Source organism: Carlito syrichta, unplaced genomic scaffold, assembly GCF_000164805.1.
Source record: "Carlito syrichta isolate Samal-C Ts95f unplaced genomic scaffold, Tarsius_syrichta-2.0.1 Scaffold288347, whole genome shotgun sequence".
Classification (NCBI taxonomy): Eukaryota; Metazoa; Chordata; class Mammalia; order Primates; family Tarsiidae; genus Carlito; species Carlito syrichta.
In genome coordinates, this window is record NW_007232443.1 from 830194 (window position 1) to 846183 (window position 15990).

The 15990-nt window shown below is 43.0% G+C and overlaps 1 protein-coding gene across 2 annotated transcripts in view; it reads right to left on the minus strand.

Annotated features, from left to right (window-relative positions):
- Positions 1 to 8857: 8857 nt before the first annotated feature.
- PAFAH1B2 (platelet activating factor acetylhydrolase 1b catalytic subunit 2) overlaps positions 8858 to 15990 on the minus strand; it is a 20057-nt gene continuing 12924 nt past the window's right edge. For both annotated transcript variants that reach the window (XM_008053655.2, XM_008053656.1), the window contains 2 exons: positions 13732 to 13854; positions 8858 to 12141 (listed from right to left, as the gene is read on the minus strand). In XM_008053655.2, coding sequence (XP_008051846.1) covers positions 11863 to 12141; positions 13732 to 13854 — 402 coding nt within the window. In that variant the 3' untranslated portion in view covers positions 8858 to 11862. The remainder of the gene's footprint in view (positions 12142 to 13731; positions 13855 to 15990) is intronic.

Here is a 15990-nt window from a genome sequence, read left to right on the forward strand (position 1 = left end):
CACTCACATCCTCCAACCTGGTCAATTTTTTTTCCTCCTCCTCTTGGGATCTTAAAAAGTGAAGAACTCATAGAATAGGGGAAGAGTACGGTGGCCCTGCCGGCGGGTGGGGAAAATGAGGCAGAACTGTAGAGAAACCATCATGCCCCTAACTGCCCACTGGAGGGGCCCACACAGCTGCAGGGACGCCTTCCAAGCTTGCTGGGCTTTTCCTTCTCTCCTCTGCAGAGACAATTAGAAAATTCACTGAAAGTGACTGACCTTCAGTGTAAATTGGGAAAACTTTTCTACAGAATATTTTGACACTGTGTTTCAAGACGCTTAAGGAGATTTATATCCTTTGGTCCATTAATTCCATTCCTATGACTCTAGCCCAAGGAATGAGAAACACAGATAAAAATGTGTAGGCAGATATGCTTATCGTTTATTTATATATTTATAATATAAAGCATAAAGGAAACAACTTGAATGTCCAGAATGAGGGAGTGGTGAAATGTACTATCATGAAGCCATAAAAAATGATGCTTAAAACTTTAAAGGTCATGTAAGCAGAGAATTCAGGATATGACACTAAATAAACAGTGTATATACCAAATACATATAGATATGTATAGGAAAATGTGGGGGGAGTATTAAAAACTTAGCAATGGTTATCTTTGGATTACAGGCGATTTAAAGCATAACAGGAGCCGGGCTCGGTGACTCAGCCTGTAATCCCGCGCCTTTGGGAGGCTGAGGTGAGTGGATTGCCTGAGCCTGCGGGTTCGAGACCTGCCTGGGCAGCTTGGAATGCTTCTCCCCGCCAGCCCCCAACCTGAGTTAATTCAGTGTAACCACAGCACCAACCATCCTGTAGAAGAGATTCTGGTTCTCACAGCACTCAGGAAAGTTCCTGGCAAATGGAAGAATATTTAAATTCCATCAGGCTATAAGTGAAAGAGCTTGAGCTCAGTGTAAGAGTGTCTGTTAGTGATTCAAGTGATTTACTGGCAAGATAAGTGGGGACACCATGAGAGAGAAGGTCAAATCCAGATGGTCAATGGAAATCCTACATTGATTCTCCTAACTAGGCGTCTGGCTGCATGGAAGCTCATAATAAAGACACCCCCTGTTGTCTGGGTGCAGTGGCTCATACCTGTTATGCTTTATTTATTTATTTATTTTTGAGTTGAAGTCTCACTCTGTCGCCCAGACTGGAGTGCAGTGGCCGCTCCCGGCCACCACAGCCTCAACCTGCTGAACCTTCCGCCTCAGTCTTCCAAGTAGCCGGAATTACAGGCATGCGCTACCAGGCCCGGCTGATTTTTTGATTTATTGTAGAGATGAGGTCTCGCTGCCCAGGCGGGTCTCGAACCCGCGGGCTCAGGCAATCCACTCACCTCAGCCTCCCAAGGCGCAGGATTACAGGCTGAGCCACCGAGCCCGGTTAAATTTTTTTTTAAGTGGGAGGGGGCTCTATATATTGCCCAGGCTGGCTTCAAACTCATGAACTCAAGTGATCCTCCTGCCTCAGCCTCCACAGTAGCTGGGATTACAGGTGGTGTGCCACCATTCTGGCTCCAAATTGGACTCTTAAACTATGGGGCAAAATGTGACCCTAGGCCTGTTTAAAATGCACAGGGCCCTATTTCACACTTATTGAATTACAGTCTCTGGAGGGGAAGCCCAGAAATCTGCACTCCAGGAGCTTGCTCTGCACAAAGAAGATTGAGAACCACTGCTTTGGGGCCAAACAACTGTGAACTATCAATATTCCTGGTTGCTCCCTTCCTCCCAGTAATATCTTGGGAGAAATCTATTCAAGCAAACCCCAAAGGGATCTTTTGCAAGGTCTCAAAGACTTAACCTTTGCATCCTCAACACCCTGGATGTTAAGACAGAGTGGGAGGCCAGCAACCCCCTATCTCCTTGCTGTTCCCAGGTATGCAGAACTTTCCTCAGCCCCTCTGCCTCACCCCACAGGGAGGGAACAGCACAACCCAGTTATGAATAGGTCCTTTCTGAGGTCTGGCAACCCAGAGAGAATGCCTTTTTGTTGGCTGCAGCAGTCAGCATGAAAGGGCAATGCTAGGTTTCAAAGCGAGACTTGTGAGTGCAAAGGGGAGATGTCAGGGCCTCAGGGAAGTGTCCTTGGCCTTCTGTCCAGGTCCAGCATTCTCTGCCATAATACACAAAAAAGCTCAACCTCAACCCTGGCCCTCAAGGGGTCGGGGTGAGGTCACAAGGCTCAGATGACTTCTTTTTCCCTGTGGGCCATCCTGAGCCTGAGTGCTGAATGAACCAAAGAAATGGGACTATTCACCAAGCAGGTGACAAAGTTGCTAGACCCATGGGTTCAGCTCCATTTTAAGTCCCAGGGGATTTGTAAAGGTTGGGGCGAGAGGACAGGGAGGAAGCTTCAGCTGGCTCACAGGTATTGTTAAATTGATCTGAAGTACTGCACTAGGAGAAGGATTCTGTGAGAATCCCAGGAAATGAATTAGCTGAATCTCATCAAGTAACAGAGGAACCTGGGAGGTAGGAAATGGCTGTGCCTTTGGATGGGTGGCAAAACCAAGAGATTTCTGGCTGGGCTTTGGTGGCTCAAGTCTGTAATCCCAGCACTTTGGCAGGTAGAAGCAAGAGCCTTGCCTGAGCCCATAGGTTTGAGACCAGCTTATGCAACATGGCAAGACCTCATTTCTACAATAAATCAAAAAAATTAGCCGGGCGTGGTGGCACATGCCTGTAGTTCCAGCTACATGGAAGACTGAAGTGAATCACCTGAACCCAGCAGGTCGAGACTGGGTTGGCTGTGAGCGTGCCACAGCACTCCAGCCTGGGCGAGTGAGACTCCAACTCAAAAAATAAAGACTTCAGAATCAAGTTATGGTATAACTTTAACCTAGGGAAAAAAAGTTGCAAAATCAACCCTCGCTGAAGGAAATGGGCTTGAAGTTCCCTGTTTTCACTGTGACTGTAAAAAGGGCTCAGTGTGCCTATTGGGTGCTTGAAAGAATTGTCCCACACAGCAGCAGCCCCAGCAGCAAGAGCTCAGCACTTCTTTTCATCATATAGGTTCTGTTCTCTCCCAGAGCTGCCTCGGTGTGTGGCTGTCTCTTCTTCAAGGACTGTGAAAACTGGATGCGCATCAGATTAGGAATCAGTTAACCATACAAGATTTGATCTGCCATTCTGGGGATAAGGTCTTAAGCCTATCACATGGCTTCGTGGTATTATGGAAAAAACAAGGACTTTGATGTCAGAAAGTTCTAGAGTTAAGTCCCTGCATTGTGTACCTCGGGTAAATTAAACTTCAGGAGCCTTGTTTCATCTCCATTGTCCTCTCAAGTACGCACAGTGACCTGCTGCATTCATCATCCTAAACCACTGTCTAAAGAACAGCAAGGAAGACAGGGAGCGCAGCTTTGACCAAGTGAACAGTACTTTCTGCCAGAGAGAGATCAGTCACTTTCCACTTCCTAAAACTGGGCTTTCACATTCACACATGGAAACATCCGCAATACATTCAGGCCCTGTGTCTGGTTCCCTCTGGCCATGTGATGAAACCAACATTGAAGCTTTCCAGGAAACAAGGCTGGTCATCAGGTTGCAGAAAACAAGCAGATAAATAATTCATCAACTCAAATCTGTGCTTCCAAAGATCACTGATAAAAATGAGCCAGCCATCCTCCAATTTCAAGAAAGCTTGGGTCTCCGGCTAAGAAATCTGCAGATGCAACTCAAGAAATTTTACCCATGTCTCGCTGTATCTAAAGATCGTGTGTGGCTGCCTAGTCTTTATTTCAAGTCGTTCTCAATAACAGAAAGGGTCTTCTCTCTTTACCCACTAGCTCAGACACAGGCCACATCCCACACCTTATTATTTCATTGGTCCTCAGAGCCTTCACAGAGGTGATTTTCTCCATTTATAACATCTTTTTTCTTCTGAACTAGTCTAGCTTTTTCTTCAACCTTCACTTCCTTTTTTTAAAAAAAATTTATTTTATTGTAGAGATGAGGTCTTGCCATGTTGCCCAGGCTGGTCTCGGACCCTTGGGCTTAGGCAATCCTCTCACCTCAGCCTCTCACCTCAGCCTCCCAAAGTGCTACGATTACAGGCATGAGCCACCGCACCCAGCTTACAAAGATAATTTTTGTAGCCTTGGCCCACTGGGCTCAGATGATCCTTCTGCTTCAGCCTTCTAAGTAGCTGGAACCAGAGGTGACTGCCACCATGCCTGGCTAATCTATTTATTGTAGAGGCGTGGTCTTGCCAAGTTGCCCAGGCTGGTCTCCAACCCCTGGGCTCAGGCAACCCTTTCCCCTCTGCCTCCCAAAGTGCTGGGATTATAGGCTTGAATCACTGCACCCAGCTCTGTGGTTTCTCATAAGAAACAGCATGGTGCCATTAAAAAAGCTAGTAATTGTTGGGTGCGGTGGCTCACACCTATAATCTCAGCACTTTGGGAGGCAGAGGCAAGAGGACTGCCTGAGCCCATGGGTTCCAGACCAGCCTCGGCAACTTGGCAAGATCTTGTCTCTACAATAGATCAAAAAATTAGCCAGGCATGGGGTGCAGGTCTGTAGCTCCAGCTTCTTGGAAGACTGAGGCAGAAGGATCGCCTGAGCCCAGCAGGTTGAGTAGTTGTGAGCGTGCCACTGCACTCCAGCCTGGGCAACAGAATGAGACTCCAAAAAAAAAAAAAAGATAGGAAATGAAGTCAAAAAACTTGTGCTCCAGTTTCAATTCTGACAGTTACTGGGTAGATGACCTTGAACTGATCACTCTCATTTACCCAGTGCCTAGTTTGTACTTGTCACTAAGCTAGATGTTGGCAACACAAATCTACTTAAAACATCCTCAGCCGGGTAAAAGTTAACTGGGTGCAGTGATTCATGCCTGTAATTCCAGCACTTTGGGAGGGTGAGGTGGGAGGATTGCTTGAGCCTAGAAGTTCGAGACCAGCCTGGGGAACATAGTGAAACCTCATCTCTACAAAAATTTAAAAAAATAATAAGCTGGATGTGGTGGCACGTGCCTGTAGTCCCGGCCACGTCGGGAGACTGAGGCAGGAGGATTTCCTGAGTCCAGAAGGTTGAGGATGCAGTGAGCTGTGACTGTACCACTGCACTCCAACCTGGGCAACAGAGTAAGACCTCAACTAAAACAACACACAAACACAAATTCTGTTCTTAAGGAATTCATAATCAGTAGTATAGACAGACAGGTATGCATCTAATATACAGTGATAAATGCAATGATACAAGATTTACACCAGATATTATGGGAACTCAGAGGTGAGACCTAACAGATCAGAGCTGGAAATAGAACTCAGAACACTCCAGGAGGTGTCCCTGAGTTCCTAAAAGATGAGTAGGAGCCAGCACAGCAAAGGGGCAGTAGCATATTCCAGACAAGAGGTCCCAACGAGGGATAAAGGCAGACTCAAGGTCAATGCTATTGGCATAGAAGTTCAAAGGGTGGGAGGATACGACTTAGAGGGGCCAGGTCATGGGGTTTTGGGTTACATTTAATAGCTTGGACTTGATCTTGTTAGTCAGTGGTTGCCAACAAGCATGCTACAGTACACTGTTGTATTATAAATTCATTACAAGTGTGCTGCCAAAGCTTGATCAGTGTGTAAAATGTGTGTGCGTGGGTATACATATATGAATTAAACCAGATATAAATGAATTAAACTTGAATCAGCTAGCAAATAAGCAAATGGCAAGAGGCATAGAATAAAATCAGTCAAGAGTCAAAGACTGTGTTTTTAGTAAAACATGTTAAGCTCTTTGTTTTGTTGCTATGTAAACATGTGAGCCAGTATGGTGGCTCATGCCTGTAATCCCAGCATGTTGGGAGGCAGAGGTGAGAGGATTGCCTGGGTCCAGGGGTTCGAGACCAGCCTAGGCAACTTGGCGAGACCTCTCCTCTACAATAAAATCAAAACAATTAGCTGGGCATGGTGGCACGTCTGTAGTTCCAGCTACTTGGAAGGCTGAGGTGGAACCATCACCTGGGCCCCAGCAGGTCAATACTGCAGTGGCTGTGAGTATGCCACTACACTACAGCCTCGACAGAGTGAGACTCCAACTCAAAAATAAGCTGGGCACAGTGGCTCAAGCCTGTAATCCCAGCACTTTGGGAGGCCAAGGCAAGAGGATTCCCTGAGCTCAGGGGTTTGAGACCAGCTAGGACAACTTAGTGAGATCTCATCTCTACAATAAAACAAAAAATAATCCGGGCGTGGTAGCGCGTGCCTGTAGTTCCAGTTATTTGGAAGGCTGAGGCAGAAGGATTGCCTGAGCCCAACAGGTCAAGACTGCAGTGGCTATGAGCATGCCACTGCACTCCAGCCTGGGCGACAGAGTGAGATTCCAACTCAAAAAAAAAAAAATGTGTGGCTGGGTTAGGATTTCGTTCCAGCCAAGGCTGGTGAAATATAGAGATAAGTTCTTCTGTTGGTTTGTCTTTTTCCCCCCCAAATACACAGGCTAGTGAGGGAGATTTTTCTTTCTTTCACATCACTCTCTTGTCTTGGCCAGTGAAGAGGTTCACATGGGGTAATTCGGATAGTCAAGCATAGCCTTGGGCCCAGGTTGCTTTCCCTGCTGCTATGTGACCTGCAAACAGCTGACAGAGAGAAGGCCTCTAGAGGTGTGGGTGGAGAGGAACTTGGTGTGGTGAGATATGGGGGAAGGGCAATTAGAAAAACAAATACTTCCATTCAGTATCTTCAAATGTATTTCCTCCTATAGGGGAAAACCATTTTAATCCAGTAGTATCACTGTGGTGAGGAGTGAGTGATAAAGTGAGTAATTCAAAAAACATACAAACTTTTGGCTGCCAAGGAACGTTATACTGGCTTATGAATTCACTGTGATGACTGCTGGCCTGGTGGTTGGCAGTGGTAGTCATCAGGATAGGTCCTGCTGGGCCAACTGAGTAACCGGCCCTTGTTCTAGTCTCATAGCTCTAAACAAAAGCGTGCTTGAAGGTGAGGGTGATAACAAAGTCCATGCTCAAGGTTCAAGTCCTGCTCTCTGTAGGCACTCTGTATTATGCTAGACTGATGGCATTCACCCAGTTCAAACAAGGTAATCCACAGTACACATCCAGACTATCCCACCTGCAAAGCCGTCCCAGTCTTATGTAAGTGGACACCAAGAGAGGCAGTTGTGCTCTCTGAAGGTCTGACACCCTCCTCTGACATTTCCATCGGCAGTCATGGCCTCCCACATGGACGCTGGCAACTCCTGTCTACTTTAGTTGTTTTTCTGCCATATATGGGGGTGCCAAAAAAAGTATACATACTTTTAGAGATGTTATCTACGTATTACTTTTCAAAGTTGAATTGACTTTTGGTAGAAATGTGTAGTATGATGTGCACTCAACTGTGCTTCCACCATTTTCTTTGACTGTCCTGCCTGTCGCATGGTGACACTAGCATTCATTTGATTAACACCATCTTTTGAACAAATGTCATACCTAAAATGTGTACATTTTCAGCACTCCTATATATTGATACACATTCACGTTTCCTTCAGATTTTAAATTCACTTACTCAAGTGGTGTCTTCCTGTGAATCTAAGCTTACCGATATGTTAATAGAGTAGCTAACCAGTATTTGAAGTCCTTAGGGTATTCCACCAAACATTCTTGCCCCATGAACAACGCATTTTAATTCTACTGCTGGTTTTAAGGTAGGAGGCAACATGGCCAGACAATGTACTTGGCTTTTTTTCTTGAGTTGGAGTCTCACTGTCACCCAGGCTGGAGCGTAGTGGTGTGCTCATGGCCACCGCAGCCTCGACCTCCTGGGCTCAGGCGATCCTTCTGCCTCAGTCTTCCAAGTAGCTGGGACTAAAGGCGTGTACCACCACACCTGGCTAATTTTTTGATTTACTGTAGAGATGAGGTCTCGCCAAGTTGCCCAGCTGGTCTTGAACCCATGGGCTCAGGCAATCCTCTCACCTCGGCCTCCCAAGGTGCTGGAATTATAGGCATGAGTCACTGTGCCCAGCCTGACAATGTACTTTAAATAATCGAATAATTCTTGTGATCATGTGAAGAATAGAATTGAAAAGGAATACAGTGACTAAAGAAAGGCTGAAGGAAGTCGTTATCGTGGTCCAGGAGGGAAGCCTGTCACTTCGTTCCTAGGACCTTCAACTGAAAGGAATGTATCTGTCATGAACTCAGTAAGTCAAAATCTAGAACCAAAATCATGCTCCAGGTTGAATGAGTAGTGGCAAAGGCAAGGAATTTGACGTCAGGTAAATCTGAGTTCAAATCCCAGCTCAACCATTTAAATTACATGGTTGATCTTGACAAGATACAATACTTCTTGGGCCTCTCAGCCAACAGGAAAATAGGAATGCACCTACATAAAGTGCCTAGGAGGTTAACAGACGGTAAATATTATACAGAGGTGCAATTCATTTGAAGCACTCCAGTTGAAGCTGGGACAATACTAGAAAGAGATGGGGAATTTAGTGTGAGGAATGGAGAAACATGGAAACTGGTACATCCCAAATGAAATTCTAAAGATTGAAATTAAGAAGGGTCAAAAGTTCAGTTTACATCGAAGAGTTGTTTTTAACTGCTAGATATTCTTGACCAATCTGAAAAGTTTCATTTGCTAATTTTCCCATTTATCTACTTGGGATTCCTTACACTTACTCATCCCACCCTACCATCCTATGTGCCCAAGATAAGTGACAAGAGGAAGTTTGGTACATTCGGTTCTGCTGAAAAGCAGTAGGATGACCTAAGTATCTAATTTCCTTATGATAATGTGGGGAAAAAACTATCCCTTCTTTTTTACATTGAAATCCAAACTATGATAAAGGAGACAAAGACAGCAGCAAGTTTGAGCGAAATGTTTACATTTATATTGAAATATACACTAAAACAGAATGAGTTCTACTAGTCAATGGAACTTTGCCAAAGCAGAATCACAAACTTCCACTGGGAAGGTCCAGTCAGCTAGCAGCAGTGACCCCAAGTAGGAACACCAAGGAGAAGCCTGGAGACCCCTCTCCAATAAGACTCCCTTCAAGAGGCCCCAACTCACTTCTCCCACATGCACCCACACAGCTTTAGGAGCCTGGACATGCTCCTCGTTTTCATATATTTTTAGTTTCTTCTTCACTGCAATAAATATAAAATTGGCAATGCTCATACACCACAGCACAGACAAAATTTCAGGCTTTAGTATACAACTGTAAACAGTGACTAGGTTAAAAAAAATAAGAAAAAAAGTTGAAAAAACAATGAGACAGTATACTTAAGAGCAGGGCATGAGCTACTCAAGATTTGTTTTGTTATGTTAAAGATTTTGATAAAGGGTTCATTAGACAATGCCCTCAACAGTACAAATCGACCCAAGGTGGTAGGCAGAGCACTGCCTATGGCAATCTAGAATATGTGAACAGGAAAACCACCGGCCCTCGATCACCCTTGGCAGTACATCTTCAACTTGCCATATTCGAAATATGGTCACAGTCATCTTTACAGTTCCATCACAGGCTGCCATCTAGTGTAGCAGGAATGTGTTGGCGAAGGAATTACAATTTGCTGGGAGAGGAACAGAATGATATCTCTGCTAGCTGCCTGGAAAGTTGGCTCCTTAATCACAATGACAACTAGGACATTTCACTTGGACAGTGCATTAAATTTATAGATTGAAAAAAAAGTACAAAGACTAAGCAGTAAGTTCTGTCACTGAAGCAACCTGGGATATCAATCAAGAAAAATAGATGAACACTTTTTGCCTAAAGCAGTGCAAAGAAATCTGGCAAGAAATGCAACTGAACTCAGTATCTGCACATTAGTAATGGGGCAGAATTTTATGTAAAAGGCTAGTGGTTCAAATACTATTGCTTGAATAGCTCTGGTAGATATAAAATGTAGTAACACCTGAGGTTAATACATTAAGCAAAGGAGCTGAATCTCAACTCGCAAAGAGCATTTGATCCTCCATCAAGAGAGAAGCTAAAAGCGCATGCTGTAGGAGTAACCTAGTAGGTTAACTTGGACCACACTCCCACCCTCTGACAAACAGAAAAAGACCTGGCTAGGAAACTGTCTCTCCACACACACAATTCTGGCTTAATTCTCCTTCCTATACAACTATACCTTACCTAAGAACAAACCTGTCTTGAAAAACTCAAGAACCTGGGCTACTAAAAAATAAAAAGGAAATTTTAATATAGTAAACAAGTTTAGTAAATACCATGTGTATTTTCTGTTAATGAAGACATGATACATTCAAAAAAGTATTTGAAAAAAGCAAAAACAAAAATATTTCCAGAAAGAGGCTCGCCAAGAAAAAAATCAGCCCAAGTTCTTCTATCCCTCTCAATCAGCAGTGGGTCTTAGCACAAACCAGCAGCCCCTCCTCCAACACACAAAAGCACTGCCATGTGCCTTGCAAGAAGAACACATACGTACACCTTACTTATTGAATCTGAACATTAAGCAAAATCACTGCAGAGCACACTTTGATGGGTTACTTCAATACCCACCTGGTCCAGTTCAAAATATGTTCGTAGATCCAGTTTGTTGAAATTCCACAGGCATACTGAACAATAAGTCATCTATTATACTATTATTTTTTTTAAGTGGCAGTTTTGATAGCTCAAGCAAACATTATTACAAAGCACTCTCTTGAAAGAAATTCTCAGATGAAGATACATTAATGAGAAACTTTAAAAGTTAAACAAACCTAGTCCATTTTACTAAAATGGTGAAGGGAGGGTAGAACATCTATTCTGAAGAGCAGCTTCACTTGTTTCCCCATGGGAAAAGGCCAAATTTTTTGGACTGATATAATTTTAAAAACTAAGCCAATAAAAAAATAAAATATTACCTTAAGATATTATAAAACTTGAAATAATGTCAGGTGTTATGGAATGGATTCTTTCCAAAAAAAGGAAACTCCAACAGGTTTTAAGAGAAAAACAAATAAACCAGAACTCTGAATATGGATAGTAAGACACAGACTCTATAGCACAGAACACCACACAAGAATGAGTTCTATATTCATATAATGAGAGTAACTGGCTGGGGACTTATATTTCCAGCAAAAGAGCTCCTAGGTCAAAATCGTGTTGAAAGCTGGTAATGTCAACCAGGACCAAAAAAAAAAAAAAAAAAGAGAGAGAGAGAGAGAAAGAGAAAGTAGGAAAGGGGAGGAAAGGCTGCATGCATGGGTCTATTATAGACATGATATTCAGCAGCATAAAAATAATACCCTCCAGAGTCCCCCAAATGGGGCAAAACTTGCTAAGCATGAGAAAGATTAAGAAAGTGGAACAAACTCACTTGTAACTACAGCATCTCCCATATTTGAATGACAAGCAAGTTCAATCTGATGCTACATGTTAGGAAAATATTGAGGATTTATATGAATAAAGCAAAATAAAAACAAAAGACTGAAGTATGAACCATAAAAGTTGAAAAAAAATCTGTTTTAAAGCCAAGTAGGTGTGATTCTGATAATTACTATATATGACATAATCCATAGAAAGAAAGGCCAAGAAAAGAATCTTCATATTGTTCCATACTTAAGCTTGATGTTGTCCTAGAAAAAGCAGTGATAATCCAATGAATGTGTCACACATACAACTAAAAAGTCCCCTCTGGTTTCAAATGAATTTAAACAATCTTCCTTGGCTACATTTTCTCCTGTGTCAAACAAACCTTCTATGTACAGGACCAGTTTAAATCCCTCCTCCCCTTCAAACACTAGATAAGAACATCCAGGAACATCCTACAATGCAAAGTGCCTTAAGAAAGAGAAGGGTTCTGTAGTGCCAGTGATACAACTGATCTGAGGAAGCAGGGGTGCTATTAACACTGATGGGAGCCAGTCAGGCAATGGTGGTTTGTTTCTCCTCAGGTGTTTCCTCCAACAACTGCATGATCAGTTCATGGAGGGGTTTGCAGATCTTTGCGTAGCCCCCTCCTGTGAGATGCAGAAAATCAAACATGTCGTGGCAGGAGATGGCACCGTCCGAGTGCACGAAGCCCCCATCTATATCCAGGAGCTGTACATTGGCAAGCTTCGGCAGGGAAACCTTGAGAAGTTGGTTCACCTTGGCATTCTTTTGCCTCAAAGGGTTGGGCTTCTCACCTCGAGGTAACAAACCCTGGGGCAGAGCAGAGAACAGAGCACATTCACTTGTTTTTCTCTACTTATTAATGAAGATACATTAATGAGAAACTTTAAAAGTTAAACAAGCCTAGTCCATTTTACTAAAATGGTGAAGTATCTGATTTCAGATACTCCCGGAATACCTATTCCATTTGGCCTTTCTACCCCTTTGAATTCTGAAACAATGGAATAAATAGGCTTTAATGAAAACCATTTCTTCTTTGTTTCTTCATGGGTTCCTCTCCTTTCTCCTATCCCTTAATTGTTGGTATTCTTCAGGGATCTGTCCTTGGCTACTACTCTTCTCATTCTGATCTCTCATTCTCTAGAGCTTCATAATTACCTGACTAGATGTACCTGAAACATTCCCAGCTTAACGTGTCCAAAAGCACTTCATAAACTACACTCCTTCTCTTTATCAGCTGGTCATTCAAAAATTCCCAAGTCTCTCATCCCACATGGCTTATCTATTTATCATTAAACCACTCAGCTTTTGCATCCAATATATTTCTTTAATCCCCTTTCTTTTCTCCATCCTGATTATACACACTGCTACACCTTGTGACCTTATCACCACTCACCTGAATTAACATAAAATCTCCTGACTGAAATTCCTACCTTCACTAGTCTTCCCTTCAATCCATTCTCCATTTGGCTATCAGAGTAAACTAGTCCAAACACATACCTATATATTAGCCACATGAAACCTACACCATAAAATATCATGAGAAAGAAGGTTGGAATGAACGCTCTCTTGATAAATCAGAGCCACATAATATCTGTGTCCTAAAACAGAGATGTGTCCTAAACTCATCTTTTTTTTTTTTTGGAGTCGGAGTCTCACTCTGTCACCCAGACTGGAGTGCAGTGGCACGCTCCCGGCCACCGCAGCCTCGACCTGCTGGGCTCCGGCAATCCTTCCACCTCAGCCTTTCAAGTAGCTGGAACTACAAGTGCGCGCTACCACGTCCGGCTCATTTTGATTTATTGTAGAGATGAGGTCTAGCCAAGTTGCCCAGGCGGGTCTCGAACCCGCAGGCTCAGGCAATCCACTCACCTCGGCCTCCCAAAGTGCTGGGATTACAGACCGAGCCACCAAGCCCGGCTACCTCTATGTTAATAATCTAATAAAATTTTCAGATAAAGTAGATGTCTATGCTCCTAACATAGTAAAGAAAAGTGGCCAGGTGTGGTGGCTCATGTCTGTTATCCCGGTATTTTGGGAAGGTTGAGGTAGGAAGATTGCTTGAGCCCAGGAGTTTGAGACCAGCTTGGGCAAAATAGTAAAACATTGTTTCTACAAAAAAATTAAAAAATTAGCTGAGCATGGTGGTGCTTGCTTGTAGTCTCATCTACTGGTGAGGCTGAGGCAGAAAGATTGCCTGAGCCCAGGAGATCGAGGCTGCCATGAGCTGCGCTCCAGCCTGGGAAACAGTGAAACTGAAACTCAAAAAAAAAAAAAAAACAAGGAAAAAAACCCCACAAACTCTTCTACCTAAAAGTTCTCTATATTCAACACACTTCTAAAAAGATTCCTCAGCTGACCTAAAAACATCAAAGTGACTACCCACCAAAGACTACATACCAAAACAATGATTTTGGCCTGTGGCTGCCTTGTGTTGATAAGTTGTACGATGGCCTCGATCCCACCTGCTACCTCTTCTGCTGTATTTTCATGGTTGTTTGTTCCTACCCAGACAACAATGACCTGTAATCAAAGAAAGAAAACATCCAAGAATAAAGGAATGCCCAACATTTAGATACAAATTTTATTTCAAAAAAGCAAAAAAGGAAAGACAAATTTCTCAAATGATTTTGGATAACAGTAACTGGGTAGCTTAGCAGTGAACGTTATATACCAACTCTAGTGATACTAATGTTAATAAGTTCTGATAACTCAGTCGAATGCGGTGGCACAAGCCTGTAGTCCCAGCATTTTGGGAGCCCGTGGGTTCGAGACCAGTCTGGGCAACAAGGTGAGACCTCGGCTCAACAATAAATCAAAAAATTAGCCAGGTGTGGTAGAGCATGCCTATAGTTCCAGCTACTTGGAAGGCTGACGCGGAAGGAACACCTGAGTCCAGAAGGTCAACACTGGGGTGGCCACGAGCATGCCACTGCACTCCAGCCTGGGCGATGGAGTGAGACTCCAACTTAAAAAAAAAAAAAAGTTCTCATAACTCACTACCATTGGAGCAGCCTGGGCAACTATCTTAATGTACTGATTTATTCTTCATATCATATATCGGGATAAATTCCGAGTGGATTAATACTCAAGTGACAATATTGTACTAGGAGGAAACAAGAGAGAATTCTATGATTATGAAGTAGGAAACTAATCTCTCAAAATCCAAAAACTATACAAAGGATTCATAAATTAAACTAAAAAAAACAAACAAAAAAAAACTTTCTGCACGTAAAACACATACTAAAGTGGAATCTAAGGAACCTAGGAGAAAATATTTGCAACTCACATCATAAACATTTTGTCTCCGGGCCAGGTGTGGTGGCTCATACCTGTAATCCCAGCACTTTGGGAGGCAGAGACAAGTGGATTGCCTGAGTCCAGGGGTTCGAGACCAGCCTAGGCAAATTGGCGAGACCTCGTCTCTACAATAAAAAAATTAGCTGGGCATGGTGATGTGTGCCTGTGGTTCCAGTTGTTGGAAGGCTGAGGCAGAAGAATCATCTGAACCCAGCAGGTCAAGGCTGTGGTAGCCATAACTGTGGCACCGCACTCCAGCCTGGGCAACACAATGAGACTCGAACTCAAAACAAAACAAAAAAATCACTGAAATGGAGAGTGGATGCAGTTTTTTTGTGATCCTTTCACTTTAGCCTTCCAAGTAGCTGGAACCACAGATGTGCGCCACCATGCCTAGCTAATTTTTTTGATTTACTGTAGAGATGAGGTCTCACCATGTTGCCTCGAACCCATGGGCTCAGGCAATCCTTTTGCCTCTGCCTCCCAAAGTGCTAAGATTACAGGCATGAGCTACTGTGCCCAGCTGGATGTAGTTTTAACAAATTTTTCTCTTAAAAAAAAATTATTTTACAAGGTGGCTGTTACTTGGAGACACATATCTTATTATATGACTCCAACAAAGTAACCTTCCACTCTGTCCCAAAAGAAATCCACAGGGCTGAAGGGCAAAGAATAAAATACTTTCAACAGAAGAAATTTTTATCAGTGGCTCGATTTTTTTTTTAGGGGGAGTTGAAAAAAATTACATTCAATGTGCCAATCTGGGACACTTACAATGTGATAAGGTACTAGGTACGGATGTTCATTTGTTCACAACTGCTTCAAATTTTCTTATGAAGAATGTGAAGGCCCAGATTACTAATTTGTTTATATGATTAGACAGATCCAAAACTACATCTTGAAGTGAATCATGACCCTGCTCCCATGGCCCACCACTGAACAGTTTCACCCTAATACTGTCCAGGTCCATGCATTCCACAGAATAGCATACCTCATTACTATTCAATCTTTTTATGCAATGGAAGAAGATAATTATAACAATTACAAATACAAACTCAGGCAAACAATACAATCCAAGTGAATAACATTTAATATATTAATATGCATTATTTTTAAAATATATATGTTGGTATATTCTTAAGTAATAACATAACTGAAGAGGCATGAAGCAAAGAGCAAAAGTAAAACAGGGCTTTAAAAAAGCAATGTTTATTTACTGCCAGTTTCAGACAATTGAACTATTTGAAAAAGTTAAAGATTAATGATATTCTTTTAAAAATAAGTTCACCCAGCAGGTCGATGTGCTGGGGTGGCAATGAGTGTGCCACTGCATTCCAGCCTGGGCAACAGAGTGAGACT